Source organism: Erithacus rubecula (assembly GCF_903797595.1).
Source record: "Erithacus rubecula genome assembly, chromosome: Z".
NCBI lineage: Eukaryota > Metazoa > Chordata > Aves > Passeriformes > Muscicapidae > Erithacus > Erithacus rubecula.
Window position 1 is genome coordinate 2,038,807 of NC_136661.1, and position 22,433 is coordinate 2,061,239.

The following is a 22,433-nucleotide window of genomic DNA, read 5'->3' on the forward strand; positions in this document are numbered from 1 at the left end:
TCTGCAGTTTCAGCAGGACATGGTGTTCCTCACTTTCACTCCAAAACCGTTGAGCAGTGCTCCTGTGCGTTGTTACACAGCTTCTGTGCTCCACCGTGGTGGTACGTCCCCAATATATATTCACACAGATTTGGCACCACATCATGTTTAAGGGCTAAGTTAGGTCAAAATTATTTTCCAGCATGGTCTGTGGAATTACTCCAGGTTTATGGTTCAATTTTCTAAAGTGCAGCCAGATTTTCCCCAGTATCTACAATATCAGTTCATAAAGTTTGCAAAGGTCTTTGGGGGTCCTTTTGGTCAAAACACAAATTTTTTTGCTGCTGAATGCATAAAGATATGTGGAGAAGAAAGAGGAAGTAGGGCAAGTACTGTTACAAACCTGGCAGCAAAGTAAGCATGTGTGTGTATAAGAAATATGTATGTAAGTAAGTAAATAAATTCTCCTTCATGCTACTCTTCATTTGAACACACACTGCCACTGTCATCCTCAGTGATAATTTGAGGGGAGACAGCCACTTTCTCTTCTCTGGTAGCATGCAGCTATCTCATGCCTACCCTGTGTCTTGGGGGCAAGACAAACAAGTAGTAAGAAAAAGGGGGTGTCAGAAGGGAACCTATCAGTTCTAGCAGAATGGAGGCTGCAGTGAAGTAAAAAGATAAAGATTTTCATTATTGACTGAACTCAGTAGTGCAGCACTGTTTGTTCCTGCTGCAGTAGTATAACTCAAGGAAAGGACTGCTGACACTTAAACATGCATTTTTTCATATGGTTTCCATTGGTGAAGGGAGGCTGGCAGGAGGTGGATGAGAAGTGACAGCTGAGGGGAAAAAATTTCAACCATGCCTCTTTGCAGACTTTGTGTGTTAAATCTCATATTAGTTGCACATGTAAAATCACAGTGAGCAAGTATGCACATATTTTCTTTATGTTTGCAGGAGCAATGGTGATTGAGATTCAGCATGGTAAAAAATCCTATGAGGAAAATGAGTATCTGATTGCATATATGAGTGTATATTTCTGTGGAAAACTAGATAAAAGGTTTGCTTTGGTCGTACTGAGATCAATGGGAGTTAGCCAAAGTGAGTTAGAGATGTTGCACATTTTCTCATCTGTACTATTGTGAGTTGGTGTGCTGCTGCACAGTTTAGGTAACTCTTACCCCAGGAGTAGTAGGACTACCCAGAGTGTAACAGCTTGAAATTTAATTGTGAAGTAAAGAGATACTTCTGGGAAATCCAGCCAATCAAATACTACAAACCCTAAATCATGGAAATTATGAAGGCTTTTCTTTATTAGAAACAAATGTTGCTTTTTTTTTTCTGTCTACACCCTAATTAAAAGCATCCTGTGCAATTATAGTATGACCAAATTAATATATTTCAGTCTGCTTTCCAACTGTTACAGCTGCATTCAAAATGTTTCTTTGATATCAGCTAGAAAATAGGTAGAAGAAGAAGAGCTTATAGCAGAAAAACTTGTGATGAACCCTGAGCTAGACTAATTATCAAAGCATTAATCAAGCATGTATCTGTGCAATATTTTACAATAACACGGAAAGTTAAGTGACATTCATCAAAAGCCACAGTTTTGGTGCATATGCAAACTTACTAAAATAGGAAACCTAGAAATTATTTCTTTTTCTGTATAACTTTGACTGATTCTCAGAAGTTATCACAGTAGTGCCTGAAAATAATCGTTGCATGTCTCTCAGAACATAAAGCTAGTTTTAGAAGCAATCTATTTTTAAACCTTTCTATTAAGCTCAGCCTTGTAGAAACATCTCTTACTGTGTATCCAGTCAGATGTATATATACATTTTTCCTATCCTAAGAAGTGAATCAGTAAGATAGAACTGCAAAAAGTCAGTGTTGTGTATATGTACACAGTGTGTAGACATACAAAATTTCTGCCTGTAATGCAGTCACAGGGAGTTTCTCACACAAAATTAGAATTTAAAACAATTGATTTCATAACAGAAGTTGAAGGTTTCCAGTGTATGTTTATAGTGTATGCTTGTGTAGGCTGCCCTTATTTTCTAAATAGGCAGTTTTTAAATTGGGAGGTTTTAAAGCTGAATTGAAATATTTAAAGGCTAAAGGCCTTTGGGAAATGAAGACTCACCTTCGCAATCCTCCCTAGTTAAACTTATAAAAATTAGAGGGATTTTTGTGTCCATCCTTTATTGTAGCCTGTTTGTGTCATTCAAGATAATAATCTTGGTATCACCATGTGTTCTTCTTAACCCAGGAGTTTAAGACAAGATGTACCCTAACATATCCTGACCCACATCTCTCTTCCTAATATATGGTCAACAAAATTCAGGATGCAGGTCAGAGTGATAAACCATGAGATTACTTTACGGATCTAATGTCATATGTGTGTATGCGGATCTGTTTATTCAAATAATAGGCTTGACTCTGTGGTTAGAGTTAGATAAGGTTATGGGTTATGTCTTGGATCCTTGAACGTCAGTTTAATATAGTTTCAAGATTAAAAGATTTTCTGCATCTGAAATGGTGAAAAAGAGATCCGCATCGTAAAATGAAATTTAATAAATAAAAAACCGCAAACAAAATAAAATAAAACAAAATAAAATTGATGAAATTAATAATCAAAGCAAGGCTGTTTGGACAAAGAAGTAAGAGCATCAGTGTGTGCTGTACAGATTGGGTTACTAGTCTCCTGCCTGGCTTAGAGTTGTATGCGTGCAGTGGTATCTCTGTGCTCACTGACTTCCTTGTACACATTGTCACTGGAGGCTTGGCTTAATCAGTTGTGAGCTGAAAAAAGTAATATAAATTGGAACCTTTTGTCATGAAGTATTTAAATGTTGATATGCTTTAATGGCTTCAGGGAGAAAATTTAGCATGAGAATTTGTAAGAAACAAGAAATCGATTACATGTAAGAAAGGACTTGAACCTCTAATCAAGTATTACCATATACAGAAAGATCCCTAGCTAGTTATAGCTAAATTCAAATGGGATAATGGTTAGATTTTTTGTTAATTTTAAGTTTTATCAAAAAATGACATTCCTATTCACTCTTTATCTAGTTTTGCATAATACATGCTTACAATGATTTATGGAGAGCTTTCACTGTGTAAATATTAAAGCATATGCTAGACAGTATCCATAAGCAGTGAGGGTTTTATGGAATATAGGCATCTGCATATTTCTCTTTACTTTGTTGGGCAAAACAGGTCAGAAAATTTCTTGCTGAAAATTAACAAGATAAAGCTTTATATAACTAGTAGGAATAGACAAGGATTATTTAAAAACAACTTTCTGGTTCCCTGCTTTTTCTATGACAGTGAGGGTAACCCCATGACTATCACACCCTTGATTTTCAGTTTCTCTGATCAGTGGGACTTAGCAGCTGCTAAAGGTCTGGTGCTTCTCATTGTAAATTTGTAAACAAAATGAAACAAAGGGTGGTGGTGTCTCATCAAGAGTTAGCTCATGTAGCTAAGTGCCAGCTTTGCTCAGTTAAGATGTGAAATAATTCTCTGAAGGCACACAGGGAACCCCTGCATGTGGAGGCTTTCCTGCCTGTTCTGTACATGCAGAGAGCAGGCTGTGCTGCCATCAGGGAGGAACTGTGTGACACCACCTTCCCCTTACATGTGGGAGTCTCTTACAGCATCTCTACCTACTATTCTCATGAGTTATTGTTGTGCGAGCTGTGATTAACTTTTAATTACTTATATATCGGTTTTTGTAAAGCACCCATCTGTTACATAAGCTGGATTTTCAAATTAAAAACAAGATAGAATGTAGTGGTAGTACATTACAAAGCAGCCTGCAGCTGGCTGCAGACAGGAATCCTAATTCAATACAGGTAAGCAGTGTAAATTAGACAATGCTATTTCCCTCTTTAAACTATGGGATAGTTAGAAGGAATTGCTATTTGTGATTTGGGATGGGAAATATGTGCATATAGATGAGGTCAGATATGGCAGTGAAGGTCTGGAGATAAAAATCTGATTCAAATCTGGTTTTGCAGTTCCATGTAGAAATTGCCCATATGTTGAACTGCTATGGTTGGCTGGAAGTTGTTGAAGTAGATGCAAGAAACTTTAAATCTTACGCAAGGCAAGAGTAGCTAAAGTTATTTGGGTGGAAAAAGCCAAATATTATATTGGAGCTTTAAAATATGAATCTGTCCTTTAATTTTTTTATGGCATTGGTGTTTTTTTTTTCTCCCACCCCTCATCCCATTTAGGTTTTGATTTTTTTCAATTATATTTCTTGATGGGGATGATATTTGATGATCTGGAGGATATATGTTAGATACTACTGACTGCCTGTAAAATACTGCTACATCAAGAACTGTAAGGACACAGAAATCAGAGATGCCTACTGTGCTTAGGGGTGTTCAAAGGTGAACACATTTCCATACTAATGCTGCAAATCAACACCAGCATCTGCACCATGATGTTCTGTTCATCATCGTAAATACAGACTGAATATTTTCCACACATAAATAGGTTTTGAGGCTTTCCAACTGGATCAACTGGGTAAGATTTTCTGAATTAATAGCTGTTGAGGGTTTCACTGTCTTTCAGGGTTTGATTGTAAATGTTAATATGGGAAGCATTTCTAAAGATTTTGTAGTTGTATCTAAGGTACTGAAATATACATGTCATTAATCTTCAACATTAACTTTATACCCAGAGAGTGAAACTGAACTGTATATATTCAAACTGAAATAATAAAACTAACACTAATCGATTAAACATATACTTTACTATTTGACATTGCGAAATTGTATTTTTGGTACTCTAGGAAACGTGAGGGAAGAGAAGAATCAATTGTCTGAATACTGAAAATAATTAATTATTTTAATAAATTTAAAAAAAAATCCAGGGGGTAAAGAGGCTGGGGGAAGAAAGGTATTTTCAGACTTCATAATCAAACAAGAGTTAATGGTTTTTGCAATAAAATGTAGTCCAAATCTTCAGGTAAGGTTCTGAACTTGAGATTCAAGATATAAAAATATCTGAGGAAGTATGGTGGTTGTCTTGTAAGGCTTTCAAACTGTTTAATGCATGAGGAAGCTTTGGAATAATTTTGGTTTGATGGCCTTCCACATTTCTTGTTGGTTATAGTAGTGTGCTAATGTTATGTCCAGCATTTCCCAAAAGGAAAGATGCCAATAAAATGATATATTCATTATATAAGTATTTTAATATGTTTTTATCAATACTTGCTGGAATGGATTGCCTGACATTACACTGCAGAATTTTTAAGTCCTACCTTCAGGCAAATCTCATGCTTACTAGCAAAAATGAAAGTGTGAAATGCTTTTTAATGTATATTTAACAACAGATAGTCTAGTGATTACTGATGTGTATTCTCTCTGGATTTTTCCCTTGCTATCATAAGGCAATGTTAAGAGACAACATTTTTACACATTTATGCTATCTACATCCATCAGATCCTTACTTTTTACATATTTTTAACTGTCATTTATAACAAGGCTACAAAAAAATGTAATCTCTCAAATCTAAACCATATCAAGATTGCAAGCTTGCAATCAATTGCCAGTAATAGTCCAGGAAAAAGGGATTGAGGTACAAGTGTTATGTGCCTGTATTCAAGACATTTTGCCTTCCATCAAAGTTTCTTGTGAAATGGCGATAAATGGCTTCAGTCTTATTTATTTTTATTATTTTATTTAAGGAGCAAAGCTATCAATTGTATTTATTTAGCTCATTCTAATAGTGTTGTCATTTAATAGTGATTAAGGTACAATTTTTTGTATTGTACAGTGGTATGCCCAGTAACAGTTCTTGTTTTACCAATATATTCTAAACAGTGAAGAGATCACTGTTGTTAAATACTGAAAAAATACTGAAAGCATTTTGCATCATGGAGTCCTGGGGTCTACATTTTTTGTACTGTAACACTATTAAACTTAATCTGGTTTTCTAACTGTGACTCTAATTACAGTATTTGCATGGGTGGAGAGTTTGTATGGTTTGGTCATGTTCTATTAACACTGTTTGCATCTTGTTTTTTAAGCTTAGTGTTTCATGTTCAGACAGCAGAGCACCTTCTTCAATAATTATGCAGAATCAATAAGCTTTTCTTTGTGTTTTGTCTTTGTTGTTTCTTTGATATGGCCTCTAGGATGCTGCAGGCAAGGTGCTGGACCGCTGGGCCATCATGTCCAGGGAAGAAGAGATCATTACCCTTCAGCAGTTCCTGAGATTTGGAGAAACTAAATCTATCGTGGAGCTGATGGCAATTCAAGAAAAAGAAGGGCAGGCTGTGGCTGTGCCATCTTCAAAGACAGATTCAGATATAAGGACTTTTATTGAAAGCAATAATCGCACCAGGAGCCCAAGTCTCCTTGCTCACCTGGAGAATAGCAACCCTTCCAGCATTCATCATTTTGAAAACATCCCGAATAGCCTTGCATTCCTGCTTCCATTCCAGTACATAAACCCAGTCTCTGCTCCACTGCTGGGGCTGCCTCCAAATGGTCTCCTGCTGGAACAGCCAACAATGAGGCTCCGTGAACCAAGCCTTACAACTCAAAATGAATATAATGAGAGTAGTGAATCTGAGGTGTCCCCTACGCCTTTCAAGAATGAGCAAACATCCAGCAGGAATGCTTTGACCAGCATCACAAATGTGGAGCCCAAAACTGAGCCAGCCTGTGTCTCCCCTGTTCAAACACCTACGCCAGTCAATGATTTATCAAAAACAGAACACACAAAAAGCTCATTCCGAATTCACAGAATGAGGAGAATGGGGTCAGCCTCCAGGAAAGGAAGAGTGTTTTGCAATGCATGTGGCAAAACCTTCTACGACAAAGGTACTCTTAAAATCCACTACAATGCTGTGCACCTGAAAATCAAGCATCGATGCACTATTGAAGGCTGCAACATGGTCTTCAGCTCTCTCAGAAGCCGTAATCGCCACAGTGCTAACCCAAATCCCCGCCTCCACATGCCTATGCTAAGGAATAACCGTGACAAAGATCTAATTCGTGCTACATCAGGTGCTGCCACTCCTGTCATAGCAAGTACGAAATCCAACCTAACTTTAACGAGCCCTGGGCGTCCACCGATGGGGTTTACCACTCCCCCTCTAGACCCGGTATTACAGAACCCTCTTCCCAGTCAGCTGGTCTTCCCAGCTTTAAAGACTGTCCAACCTGTTCCTCCTTTTTACAGAAATTTACTTACTCCTGGAGAGATGGTGAGTCCTCCAACCTCACTCCCGACCAGTCCCATAATACCAGCTGTGAGTGGCATGGAGCAGCATCCCCCTCCTCCTTCAGAGTCATCGGTACCTTCAGTGTTGATGCCCACCCCAGAGCCCAATGCAGACCTTGCCCCCAAGAAGAAGCCAAGGAAGTCAAGCATGCCAGTTAAAATTGAGAAGGAAGTTATTGACACTGCTGATGAGTTTGATGATGAAGATGAAGAGGTGAATGACAGGAGCACGATGGTGAATGACATTGGTCATGACAATCACTGCCATTCTCAGGAGGAAATGAGCCCAGGCCTGTCTGTGAAAGACTTTTCCAAAAGTGACAGAAGCAGATGTATGTCCAGACCAGACATTAGAAGGGCAGACAGCATGACATCAGAAGACCAGGAGCATGAGAGAGACTATGAAAATGAGTCAGAGTCATCAGAACCCAAATTATGTGAAGAATCCCTGGAAGGCGATGATCGTCTCCACGAACCGGGTGAAAAATCTATGATGCACAGTGACCAACCAGATGAAAACCACAATGACTCTTCCAACCAGGATGTCATTAAGGTGAAGGAAGAGTATACAGACCCTACATACGATATGTTTTATATGAGCCAATATGGACTGTACAATGGAGGCAGTGCCAGTATGGCTGCTCTTCATGAAAGTTTTGCTTCCACATTCAACTACACCAGCCCTCAGAAGTTCTCCCCAGAAGGTGAAATGTGCTCCAGCCCAGACCCCAAGATCTGCTATGTTTGCAAGAAAAGTTTCAAGAGTTCCTACAGTGTGAAGCTTCACTACAGAAACGTTCATTTAAAAGAGATGCATGTCTGTACAGTGGCTGGCTGTAACGCTGCGTTCCCATCACGGAGAAGCAGAGACAGGTCAGTAAATATTAATTGATTTTCTGCATTATTAAATGTGTTGAATTATGGAAGAATAGGCAGTTTAGGCTATATGAAGAAATAGAGAGATGCACAGTAATGACAAGTGACAATTGTGTTCCCTTGACATTGAAAGAGATTTAAGATTTTCATTGTTCCTTGGCATTCAGAATGGTATATATTGTGCCATACTCTTGTGACTGACTAGATAATAAATGCCATTATACTTTATATTTTCCTATGAACATGTATATTGTACATCTGTTTATAAGCTACAGCCCTCATTACATTTATTTTCTTCTACCTGTAACATTTAAAACAAGAAAATCTACTATTAAATGTATAGTAAGTTATATACAATACAAATATTACCATGCATGCATACCAAATCATAGAACTAGGAAGGAGGGTAAAGATGGATGGGTGATTGAATGAATGGATGGAGATTGGTAATAAAGTACTGGAATTATTTCCATTCTTATAGGATCATACAAAAGCAAATAAGAAACATTAGAAAGTTGATATTTACCACCTTTGATTTTTAGAACTAGGTGCTATGTTGTAGTGAGAAGAAGTAAATGTTAAGAAAATCATTGTCTGTTTCTTTAGTAGAACCTACACACATCTCTATCCACTATGATCATTTAGCCTACTTTATTTTTTTCTGCATGTGAGCAACACCCTTCTCCAAGAATAGAAATTATGCACATTCAGAGAGAAAAGGCTTCCCTACATATTTTTAAGATCAAGCAGGGTATATTTTACTGGCCCTTCAGATGACATCATGCCCAAGCTATGCTGCATCAATGCAAAAACAGTCGGGCTTAAACAGAAGCAGCTGGTCCATAAACTCTTTGGTTTAGGTTTTGGGTGGGGTTTTTTTCTTTTTTTTCAGTTTTGGGGGTTTTTTTGTTTGGTTTTTCTATAGACTGTTCTTTTTGATTCCTGAAGAAAATGTAGTATAAATTCAATTTTTCAAGGTGATAGGATAACAGTTATTTCATATTTGTGGATAAAAGCTCTCTCATTTAATGATCATATTGTCACATAACAAAATCTCTCTGGTTCATGGTGTAATGGTGAAATTGGGTCACCTTCTTTCCTTTACTTGTGTTTCATATTTTTTCATTAGGCTGTAAAAATTCAGCAAACACAGGAAGGAAATTAAACTTAGCTTTCATACACAGCTCCTGATTTTTTTTGGTATTTTTTTATTGAAATTGATGTGGGAAATAACTGAAAGAGAATGTTTTGCATCTTATAAAATGAAGGCAAGTTAGTGTTAAGGATATCGGGGAGCCAAAATTCGCTGTGCTGATGAAGAATACTATCTCCAAATATCTCATGTCTTCTCTTATCATTTATGAAATCCACTAAACAGAAAAACATGAGCAATCATAAGAATGCAAGTTCAAAACACCTGAGAAGGGCAAACTAGGAAGTTTGCATTTCAGTAGGCTAAACTACTGGATACAAAGCAGGTAGATCTAAATTAAGACTCCTTTTCTTGCTGTATGCTGATAAGTTTTATGAGTCTTGAATTTGACAAGGGAGGTATGTGAGTCAGTGGCATAATCTATGCTAAGTTTAGATGTGTACTACCCCTTTCAGGTGCTGAAATCAAAATCAGAATATGATTCACTTATGTATTGCACATGGCACAAAATAATGTTAGGAAGTAAAAGTTAAATTAACATATTCTCTTCCCTCCCTCCCTCCCCCCCCCCCCATTTTATGATCCTGGTGTTGGTGGGTTTTTTTGTTTTGTTGGGAGGGTAATTTTTTGTTTGCTTGCTTCTTTGCTTTGTTCGGGGGTATTTCAAACTGTTTAGTTACCCCCCAAAATTTTCCCATTCAATCTGCATTTAGCTTTTTTACTCATCTTCCTTTTGAATATATATATATATTTTTTTTTTTAATTTTTTTTTTTCCAGAGGGAGTATATAATTCCCAGCTTTTCAGATTATGGAGATCATGAAATGATAACTGGATAATTAGAATAATAGAATTGCAAAGTGTGAACTTCTTCCAGACACTTAAATAATTTTCACTTAAAAATTCAGGAGCATTTTGTTAGCAATTGCTGTATGAAAAATAACAATTAACTACCTACAGTAGCTACAGTATACAGTACACAGTATACAGTAGTAACTCCTGGATGATATTTGAAATGGATTTGCATCACCTTTTGGACTCCTTACAAATTCTCTGTGATTTGCTTGTGTTGTGAGTCACTCACATAACCTCTGGGTAGCTAGAGTGTTTTTGCTTTGAAAATTAAAGTGAACTTTTTTTTTTTTTTAGTACTTTCAGTACTATCTCTGTAATGAAATCAGAGTTCTAGCTATTCCATGGCTTTCAGCCTTGTGAAGTTTTAAATTTTTTTTGTCAATTTATTAAGCCTATTACTAGCATTATATTAATTATATTATTAATCCTATTCTAAATTATTAGATATCTAGAACTCCCAACTCTTGCTGTTTTCTGTAATAAAATACAAAATTGAGTGGACATAGATAACATTGGCTGATTCTTTTTGTTTCCTTCATAGGCATCTGATTTGGCTTAAGTACTTTTCCGTTGAAACTCTAGTTAATCAAATATTCCCCCTGCCTTGTACATACACAAAACACCAAATGGTTGTCAGTGGGTGGAGCTTTGGAAAGGAGGGGTTGTGATACAGACTGCTTGTTACCAGAGGCAGGAGATCACTTCAGGAGCAAAAGCAGTGCTGTTTTGATGAAGGAAAGGTTTTATCTGTGTCCAAGCTGCAATCTCCCCCTTTGCAGAAAGCATCCTATAGCAATTTGTGCTAAGGTTGGCTAAATCTAGCTTTGTCATGCCTACATCATTTGTGCCAAGGTCAACTCCTGCATAAATATCCTTTTACCTGAAATGCTGAAATATCCTCTGAGATCTTTGGCTAAAAAGTGCTAGTCTTTGCAAGTTATAGTTAAGATCACCAGAAGATTTCAGTGTCCTACTTCACATGTGTTTTTTCAATTCAAGAGGAAGGAAAGCAAAGTCACTTTTCCTTTCAATGACCCAGTAATTATGCCATCCCTTCTAAAAATTAAACAGCATTGCTTTTCAGTAGTCAAGATCTGCTGAGCCTAGATATTTTTAAAAGCACCTATTTTCATCATTCTTCTGACCTACAAGTAGCATGACCCATCAAATCAGCCTTAATACCAAGATTATTTGGCCTTTTACACAGAGAAATTGTTCTGACTTTGTTTACCTAGGAGCACTAGACTTGTGTAAACCACTTTTTTTTCCATCCTTCAACAACCACTTCCTGAATAGTTGTGCATCCATTTCTGTTCCTGTTTTCACTTCAGATGTCCTTTCTTCTGAAGACAGGAGGTTCAGGCTAAGTCTTCTTACAAAAAGAAAATGGAGCGTACATAGAAAAAGAGATTATAATAAAAGTTTTGTCAGAAACAGTGTCATAAGCCTCCATTGGAATGGAAAGACATATTTTCAAGTAACTTTTTAAATGGAAAAGAGATGGGAAGAAGATACATTCCCTTGAGGACTGACCAATGGAATGGAAAATTTTTCCTTGTGGATTGAATTCTCTCTGGAGTCACAGAAGATTTTTCCTGCAAGTGAGGAGAAAGGGCCAGTGACCACAGTGGTTAGATTCCCCTAGGATCTCTTTCCCAGCTTTATCCCAGCACGTACTGAGTTTGCCTGACAAAGTGATAGGTGTGGTTAATCCTCAAAGTCAGTGCTGAGGTACAGCTGCTCAGGGAATGATCCTGAACTGTGGATGTGACATGTGGATGGGAGGAGGGAAGAATTATTTCCTGACCAAAGGGGACTGCACTGCCAAAGTTTCATCCAAGTCTGTGCTGAGGAGCACATTCAGAAGTAAAGGTCTGAAAGGTGCAACTTAGAGCAGTTGGCTTCATTTTGATCTCTCATGTATAAGAGCAAAGAATTTTGTGGTCAAAACAAGTGATGAAACAGGTGGCAGGTGTTAGGTCTTGTTGAGAAACTAATTTTTAATTTTTTTTTTATGAGAAGTAGAGCCATCTTCTCAATTAGACTTACTGCATGCTAAATCTCAATTTCACCTCAGTAGGTTTTAAGGTAGAGCAGAACATTAATAACTATGAGTTATTATGTTTTCCTTTCTCTCTAAGTATGGAAAATATATTAATAAATTAATTCTGTACCTCTTCAGAGCAACAAAGCAAAAACTTTTCTTGTTGCCACTTAAAACTTTTCTCTCTGCCACTTAAGTAGGACTATTCATTGCTCAGATTTGTCTTTTAGATTTAAGCTTTCTCAAAAACTGAGCATGCATGCATATGCATGTGTATGTGCGTGCGTGTGCATGTGTGTGTGTGTGTGTGTTCCACAAGATGATAAAGGTAATTGAGCCCCATGAATAACGTTAAAAAAAAATAATATCTGCTCAGGGTGACTTATAAATAAATATGAGGCAACTATTGGTGCCAAGTGTGATCATGTCATTTGATTGCAAGTTAAATCAGTCCAGATTTAAAAATGTAAACTCCTTGATTTGTATGGAGCAAGACATCTGTAGGTGGTTTATTAAAACCTGCTGATGTTTCCAGTACTAAATTTGTGCAGATATGGGCCTCTGGGTAGCTGTATTGAAAAAGCAGAGACATACTTTTTGTCTGGTTACCTGACTTCCGGCCCTGTACAGGTGTGCTTGAATAAATTAACATCAGTTACCTATGATGAGCCACTGCATACATTATCAAGGGAGGTGAAAATGTGAGAAAACTGTTACCTGCCTCCTGTTATCACCTCCTTGACACAACAGTACCCATTTTTTAATCATCCCAGGAGGCTTGGAATCTTCTATAGATACTTTTAAGACAATTATTTTCTAAAAATGCACTCGATTGTAGCTCCAAGAAATAAAATACTTTGCATCAGTCCATGATAATTATTACTGTAATTCCCCAAATATCATTAGCTGTCATACACAACTTGAATTTTCTCCAATAAGAACAAGGAAATCCGGTTTTAAGACACTGTTTGATGAGCCATTTGTCAAGGGAAAAAAATTATATCTGATACATTTTTTAAAATATAAACACATTTTACACCTGTACTATTGTTTCTGTATGTGATGCACTTCACGAACAGACTAGCTGCATGTCCAATACAATCGAATGAACCATTAGGTTTTCTCTTGCAGAGACACTAAGATGTGTGTCATTGCTAATGTTCACATAACTCTTCCTTACCCAAGAGAAGCTGTATCATAAAGAAACATTTTGTGCCAACCCTAACATAGATCTACTGATCTAACCTCTTCCATGAGTAGTCATGTTGAACACAGACTGCCTGTCATCTTGCATACTCACCAATGTGAACAGAAGAATTAAAACTAGTATGCATAGAAAAAATGTCTTCATAAGATTTTTAAATCATATTTAAACTAAAATAAATAAATTGAAGCATGAGGCTTCTTATGTAAGCAAATATTGAAGAATTATTTCTGGTTTGGAGGGAGTTTTTTTCCAACTACATACAGCCACAACTTGCTGTCTATATTTTCTTGCTCTACTTTGGTATACAAAATCATATCACTTGGAGAGGGAGAATGCAGTTCAAGAAGTCTCATTTTTATGTGTACTTGCAAATAAGCCAAGGTATTTTCAGTGACCTGAAAAGCTTATCTAAACAAACTGCTATACCAGGATTAACGTAGGTGGGAAGCATAAGTAAAACATTAAAAAGATTAGCCAAAAGCAAAACATGTGTTGAGCAATATTGTCACCTGGTATATGTTGTGACGAACAGTGTAAATGTTGAATGTGTTTTGTCCAAGTTTCCTGCATAAGTTCTGTATGTTTTCTATTTGGCGAATGAGGCTGTTTGGGAAGACAGGATGGGGAGCATGAAAGCCTATTATAATATCCTGATTGCCCCTAGGTTCCTAGAAAATACTGGAAGAACCACAGATCTTCCAGGGAGTGGGAGACAATTATTTTCCATTCATCTGATTAAACGTAAAGCCATTCCCCATTTATGAAGATGTCCCATCTTCCCTAGAGTCTTTTGGAAGTGGGTTAAATAAAGCATCTACCCACATTAGTTCCCGCAGGGGAAGCCTGGTCTTTTAAACTTTAGAGTAAGATTTCTGCTACAATGAAGGTAGCTGTACTTCTCAGATAGAAGATAACACCAGGCCACTACATCCAAAAGTCTGGGTGGAACAAGACGCTGCAGCTTGAGAGATGTGGTCCTCTCAGGTGCAGGAGTCTGGGGAGAAATAGTGAAGGGTGAAGGAAACACCTCAGTTGTGAGGTGAAATTTGTGGCAGGAATTGCTGTGTGTTTACTGCCCTTTGGATTTACAGCTTTCAGTCAAGGACATACACTGAGGCAGGTAAATGCCGTCATACATACATTCATGATCCATTCATTTGTCAGCTGTGCATGTCTGCATGAAAAGAGAAACTTTCAATTCAAGAAGCAAACTTTTCATCAGATCTTTTACCCTGACCAAAAATTATTAATAGCTGAGATAATTTTCTTTTTCCCATAATGACAATGCTGCTCTTTCCCCTAGATTTGAGCTGTTTCATTCATTGGAACATGAACTGAGTGACTGTGTTGGGACATATACGAATTAATGTGAGTAAGAAAATTGGTGAGGCAAGTCCTATGAATGAAAACAAACAAGCAAACAAACCTCCAAAACAAACAAATGAACACACACACACACATATAACACACCAACAAAAAACCCCCAAAAACTAAAAGGGGGAAAATTTGCCAAGTGTTGATGACTCCAAATAGCTACAACACTTTTTTGAATGATAGTGTGCCAGTCCTATCAATATATCTAGATAGACATTGACATTTCAAAATATATTTTGAAATAGAATTATGTAGCAGGTGGTCAATACAGTAAAACAAAGATCATTTGTATTTCTCTTCCATTGCTTTGTGACAAAATACATCTTAGCTACTGAGACAGGAGAGTTTTCCACTGAAATACATCTTACTAAAAGATGCTGCTCAAAAATAGTTGGCAATTTATGAGCTTGGGGGAAAAGAAACCCAAAATCCAACTTCTCTAAATCAGGGACCTTTTTTTTATTATTATACAAACTGCTAGTCATTAGCAAATATGACAGGGAGTAAAAGCAAATTTGTGAAGTAGAGCCTTTAGTTTCAGAAATATACTGTTCAGTTAGAAAATATTAGTGTTAAAGCTAAAAATGCTGCTCACTACTTATCTCGGATGATCCTGAAGGAGGACACACAGAGTTACGAATGAGAGTTAAATGCTCCACAGTGTCAAGGAAGAGACCACTGTGTAGGCACTGTAAGAGCATTGCAAGACACTTGTGAAGCTTTTCACTACCCCTTAATCCTGGCCAGCCGTATCAGAAGTTTGCTGACCTTTGTCTCTTCAGGCAAGCAGTGCCACACATCATGTACCAGCATTTAGGATGCTCTGCTGCAGTACTTAAGTAGAAATCACTCATTCACGTCCAGCACGTACACATAAAGCATTCTCTAATGGTTCCTCTAGAGCTACCTCAGATGGTCTTTGGGGACCTGATGTAACACAGGAATATCTCAGGTGAGATACCACTTATGGCTCATCACAAGTTCATCTTTTAATGGCAAACACTGGATATTTCCTGACAACAGTTTTAAGTCCGCTACTTCTAAAAAAAATGTAAGGCTTTTTGTACTGCTTCCTGCTTTCCAGCAACATCTTTTAAATGAGCAGTTTGCCATGTGCTAAAAAAACCTTTTTTTTTTTCCTTTTAATTAAGAGTCTATTTCACATTTAAGCTTGCCCTAAATAGCATTGCTTTAAAAGATCTGTCTAAGAAATAATTCAACATTTTTGCCATGAGGCACCTTCAAGCTTCATATAAATGGAGCTGGAAGAGAAATGAAAGAGTTTTAGATTTGCCAGAAATGTATGCTCCCATAAAAGAGAAAGAAATTGCAGGACTTTGTTGGCATTGTGAATAAATGTAAAATGGTTTGTTTTGTGTGGGGAAAGCAGAGGGAGAGAAGGAAAGGATAAGATTGTAATAAGAAGGTATTTTTTGCTGTCACTTTAGTTTTCCTTTTTTTTTTGTTCTTTCTGAATAAAGAGGGGTAAGAAAGCCCCAAGCTGTATGTCTGTGTCAAACTATAGAAGTCTAAAACACAAGATGTAAATTACAGGGTTTATAAGTTCTTATTTCCAATGTTACTGATTTTGATTTTAGTGCTTTACAATCTTTATTGCTTATTTTATTAACTAGGGAGAAGTGTTTCACTTTTCTAGTTCAATACAATTTTTTTTCCTTTTTTTCCGTCTTCCTCCCTCTCTCTCCTTTTCTTTGTTATGCCAGAATAAAGAAAGCAATTACAGTTCAGCCAGTTACAACTGAAAATACAAATGGGACATAGTTAATTTTGCTGCCTGTAAACCTCAGGTTGTACTTTTGTGTTTTATACACAATGTGCAGAAATAAAAATAGACCAAACATGTATATGTGTGTCTGTGGATGTGTGTACTGAAAGACATACATAATGTTGTTAGACAAGGATGTAAAAATACAGTGGATAGAAAGAGAACTTGGATTCCCTTTCAGAAGGTAAATGAGCCCCTGTTTCAAGAAAAGATGAACACTGATTGTATATTATGCAAGACTGAGAACCAAGATTTCATGAGGAGGGGATCCTGGCAGGAAGGATAACAGACCCTGCACTGGATGTCTCTCAGGTCTGATAGTAAGATAGGGGAGCAGCACTAATTCTGCAGCCATTTTAGTCTGTTCTGTCACAGAAGGGGCACTGCTGGGTCAGTCAGCTCACTAGTAATTGTATTTTACAGACTTCTAAAGCAATTGGCTCAGTCAGTCCCTATTCAATAAAAGTGTAGAGCGAGAGTGAGAGCACTTTTGTTCTATTTTTTACTTGAAATTATTTCATTCAGCAGTCTGTCTTTTTTATTACCAGGATTTGACATTAGCACTCCAAGCTATATTAGCATCCATTTCAGCAGTTCAGTAATGGTATTAAAAAAACACTTAACTTCAACGGTGAATGGTTGTGTGACAGTACCATAAAAATCCACATTAAAAAAAACTTATGTATTTGTCCCTGCAAATTATTTTTCACTCATTCAACCACTTCAAAACTACACTCTCTTGCGTGGTGTTTGCAAGAGCTTTAGCAGCAAGTAAGGCTTGTAAAGGGGCTGCAACTGCTGCAACAATGACATAAAGAGAAAAAATTAAGACATTTGAAGAAGAAAAAAGTGATAGGAACATGCAAGCACAGATACGTTTATAACAAAGACCTTCCATTTTGAGTGGGTGTCTGTCATTCATCAACTGAAGTAAGATTTTTTAAACACAAATCACTCGAGGTAAAATCTTTGGCATCTTCCAGATTTCTGGGATTTAATTTTGAACCCAGCACTCTCCAAGCTTGGGACGGCAGCCTAACTATCTTGGCACTGCAGCGCATTCGTAAATGACTGCATTAGGTTCTAAATTTTGATTAAACATTCTGTAATTAATCAATGGTAGACATGAAGCAGTTGGCAAGGTCCAGAGCTGCAAAATGTTTAAGACATAAAACATTACAAAGTAATTAGAATGTGCTCCTTCAAGAGAAGGATTGCCTTCAATAAAGAGGTAAATGATAGCATCATGTTTATTGTGGACGTAGGCAGCCAGTGCAATATGATAAACTGCAGGAGATACACGTATCAGTAATCATCCACATTATTAGTGTCATTAATCATAATTCTAAAAATATGACAGCAGCAGCCAACTTTTTGACCAATTTTGCCTCTGCCTGTTGGCCGTTATAACTTCACTAATAGACTGCAGAGCTCCTGTGCGTGGCAGTTTGCATTGAGAATGGAAGGTTAATTATATTTGAGCTGCTGATTCCTTCTCTCCTCGGAAAAGACTGAGCACTTTGACAATCCCAGGAGCTCACTGCTGTTAAACCAGTAAAAGTACTTTATTGAAATTTTCTTTGTTGGTCAGGAATGAGTAGATGTTTCAAATGAGATATAAGCGCCAGGCTGGGACAGCTGCTAATGTTTTTTCCAAAATAATCCTTGGACAGCAAACTGAACTTAGATATCGTTGCTCATTCTCTTGTGGATGAGTAAAAAGTTGAGAATTTAATAAATGCTGACAATAGCATGTATGGAAGAATCTCAGAGGATTGGAATTACTGAGAAGTTGGGGCATCAGTGAAAGGAGGCTTCAGGATAATCAGCTATCCATTGACCTGATAGGGGTACTTATTTAGCAATGTAAAATTACTAATATAGGAACCCTGTTGAAATGCCACATCATATTTGGTTTTATAGTTCCTCTGGTATTATATAAATAAAACAAGCATTTTTAAACAAACAAATGTTACGAATGAGAATTACTATTGCATTTTGATCAAAATAAATGGTTTACAGATTTACTGTGGAATCTGAAATCAAACAAAACTATCCTTGAACCTTGGGTTTTATTATTATTTTGAACTTGAAGTTCAATAAGTAAAGAGTCTGTACATTTCCTAAGCAAACCATAAGATAATGTATTGCTGAGAGAAAAAGAAATTGCTTTGAAATCAGAGCAGGGAAATGTTAGGAATTCTGCCTGAATTCTGTCTTTATGTCAGCATTTACTGAAACTTGGGATTCAGTAAAATTCATAAATAGCATGCTGAACTAGAGGGTCTGTTTGTATAAAAAATTATCACATTTGGCTGTAGCAGTAAAATTAAATAAAGGATGGAAACATCTGATTACAAAACTTGGATCATGTAATATTTAGATTATTTAGGTTTGAAAAGAAATTATAACGTATGTATTCTTTATCTCTTCAGTATTTCTTAAGGGAAAATACACCTTATGCCAAAGGGCCTAGCAAATACATCAACACAGTGGATACAAGCACTTAATGCATGGCTTCAGTGCACACTGCACCAGCTAAACTTCTCTGTAGAACTTGTGTAAATTGTAGAAACAGCTTTGGAGTGATAGGCAGTGGTGCTAAGCACCTGTTATGCCCATCAAAGGATTCTGTCATATGTATAATGACTTCTTGTGCATGTAATTTTGTGACACTGTGTTAGTTCACTTAGAAAATATTCTGCCAGATAAATCCTCTTATTTTAAACTTTCTCAACTAGTCCGGATATTAGACCAGAGTGCTGGCTAATTTGAAATTAGTCTGTTTTGCTTTCAGGCAGCTTATAAAGTGAGAGGTTTAAGTGTTGCAACATAGTTTTGATAGTTTCTCAGTAACTTTGGCAAGTACACCAGTCATTGTGCTTTTTGTTTGTAGTATCTTTTGATCTTTAATGGACAACTATAGTAACATATTAAGGGTCCAACATAAGCTCAATGCTTCTGAGCATGCACAACTCTTGTGAAAATATAATTCTGTTCACATCATAAGGACCATTTCACTAAACACCTCAACATGTTTGTGCTGAATTATTGGACCTTTCAAGAATCCCAAGCTGACAGATTTTTTATTTTTTATCTTAAATTTGGTAGCAAATATTACCATCAAATATCAGTTTCATATTTATCTGCACAGTCAACTATCCTGCCTTCCTAAATGCTATCACTGCATTAACAATTTTTTATGCATTCCATGGTGATGATAAATTGTTTTCTGACTCTAACTGTGAATTAAGTATGCAAAAGGCATGTTTGCCACTGCCAACAAACCAATATTTCTCACTAACATCTTCAGAGTTACAACATTTATAAAGTAGCAAAGTGGAGTAAACAAACCATCTGTTTGGCTTTACCATATATGTCATGCTCTCTTATTAGCATATTACGATTCATTTAGTAAACAAATTTGGTGATTCTGTTCATGTCAAAGTTAGAGGGAGCTTGAAGATGATTAACATTCCTGGGACAGGCACATTAATACATTGCTTCCTCTGCAAAGTTAAATGGCTTCTCAGGAGAATCACCCCTTGTTGACAAGATGAGACTGTCAATTTTGTTTGCCTGCCACATTAGGGGCCGTAAGGAGATGGGAAGCTCTGAGAAAGAGGAGCAGTGTGGGCAGCATAATTCACTGTGAATTGAAAAAAGAAGTCTAATTCTGATAAATGGTCGACCCCAATACATCCTACCTGTTATTACAACAGACGTGCCGTATCTGTGCAGTAAATTAGTTAAACCCCTAAAGAGTTTGATAGGAGCTTATCTTCAAGTGAATAATTTGAGTGTAGAGGGAGCTGTCTTCGTGACCAGTGTGAGTGATTTGTTTCATATTGAAAGGGATTGAAATGACTGGGCTCCACATCTTTAATTTGCAAGAACTTGCTTGTCCTTTATTTCCTGTATTTAATAAGCACTGGGTTTTTTTACTTTTTTAATAGGTGCTGAACTGTATTTTACCTTTTGGATTTTCTTCCTATGAAAGGTTAATATTTTTCAGATTCTATGCAATTTCAGACCTCAAGAACTGATGCTATTACCTTGTTCGTGTAGAAATGCCACGGTTTTATTGTGTAGTATAGTATTTTTGCCTTAACTCCTAAAGTTTCGCCCCTATGCCTACTTTTCTCCTTACATTTAGAGGCAAATTAAATATGATCAAACATGTGAAAGCTCTAGTGTACAGACTTAAACATTGTTCCCATTTAGATAATTGTGAATTTTATAATTTAGGTCATATCATGATTTCATATTGTTACTATCTTTACTTAGATTTATGGATTTCTTTGGGGTTTTTTAATATTAAAAAATAAAACAAAACAAAACAAACCCTGCATCAAAGACTGCTGATAGAGTGTCAAAATTAGAACAGTAAGTGAGAAGATAATTTCTTTAACAGTTTCCATTATCAATTAAATTGCAGGAAATGTTTTATTGCTGATTCTCATAAGCAAATGGGAGAAATGATTGCTGCTGCTTTCTTGAACAAATATCAGAATTGAGGCCATATCTTTCTCATAAATATGTACCCTGTTATATTTAGCAAGAGTCTTACATTCTGGTTCTTTGATTTTAGCTGCATGAAACTCACCACTTTCAGTCTGCAGAGATTCTGAGAAAGCATAAAATTCTGGGTTTACTTTCTGTAGTGTTCACCTATCTAGGCCTTTCTATGAGTTTCGTGCTTAAACAAGCAGGAAAGGGACATGAAATTGAGGTTAAAACATATTAATAATTTGTGTTAGCAACTAAAATAACTTGAAAATTTAAAACAAAACCATAAGTCTTCATTCTCTTTGCCTTAAAGGTGAAGAGAAACAAAGAAAACTTTCCTTTAACATTTCATTATAGGTAAAAATATAGGCTGAATATTGAGCTGAAAATTTGTGTAGAAAAAGTCTCACAGGATGAATAATGAAAGTTCTGTTTTTTATGATATTTTACATCAGATTGATAGAGCTTAGTTGTAAACTAAATGTAGCAGGAAGATTGCTTTTATGGGACCAGAGCAGTTACTTCCATATCCAACTTTAATAAGAGGTTCGTCAATTTGTGTATAAATCACCAGCCAATTGTGTTCTGGCCTTTGATTTTCTAACAACACCTTCTCTAACTGAAGATTGTGTGGTTTTGGGTTTTGTAACCCAATAGTAGGTTCTGTCTTGTTCAAAAAAATAAATCTACTATCACTTGGAAAAAACATCATTTGCCAGAAAATAATTTTATATTGTCCTTACATGCATTAAGTCTCTCTCTCTCTCTATATATATAGTGTTTCTTAATATTGAATCACTTACTGATCTTAAAACAAAGCTGATGGTCTCCTGCTGTCACATTCTGTTTGTTATTTCCTTACAGTGTTAGAATGGTAGGGCTAGGTGGTATTAATTTATCAAATCATGTGTTTGACAGAAAAGGCACTTTCAGAATACCTGAAATTTAAGAAACTGGGAGGGTGGCTTTCTTGGAAGCACAGAAAGAATAGTTGTGGCTGAGTACAACTGGAAATGTTGAAATAGATAATTTCAGAATTTTAATGAACAATACAGTTTACTTTGATGATGGACTGACATCTTTATCAGAGGGCATTGTTGCTTATAGTCAGACAAAGGGAAGTAGTAGCTGGGACATTTAACTGGGACATCAATTGGCTTGACTTTTCTGTCTCATTGAATCAAGCAGTAGAAAGTGGGTTTCCACAATCCCTAACTGACTGCTCTAATGACTGTACTTCTCTTTTATTCTCACTCTCTTTTTGTCTCTCATCCCATAGCATTTAAGTATAGTCCTACTTTTCTCTTGCTAAAATAATTAATAAAATAATAACGTATGCTTAATTTTCAACAGGCTGCCCTGTTCTGAACTGCAAACACATTCAACCTAATTTTTCAAGC

At 36.6% G+C, this 22,433-nt stretch overlaps 1 protein-coding gene across 13 annotated transcripts in view; it reads left to right on the forward strand.

The window, feature by feature from the left end:
* BNC2 (basonuclin zinc finger protein 2) overlaps nucleotides 1-22,433 on the forward strand; it is a 330,274-nt gene that overhangs the window by 291,113 nt on the left and 16,728 nt on the right. For 11 of the 13 annotated variants that reach the window (XM_079330760.1, XM_079330757.1, XM_079330759.1 and 8 more), the window contains one exon: nucleotides 6,137-8,103. In XM_079330760.1, coding sequence (XP_079186886.1) covers nucleotides 6,137-8,103 — 1,967 coding nt within the window. Of the gene's footprint in view, nucleotides 1-6,136; nucleotides 8,104-14,667; nucleotides 14,733-22,433 lie in introns of all 13 variants that reach the window. The other 2 variants (XM_079330753.1, XM_079330754.1) reach the window with 1 other exon arrangement.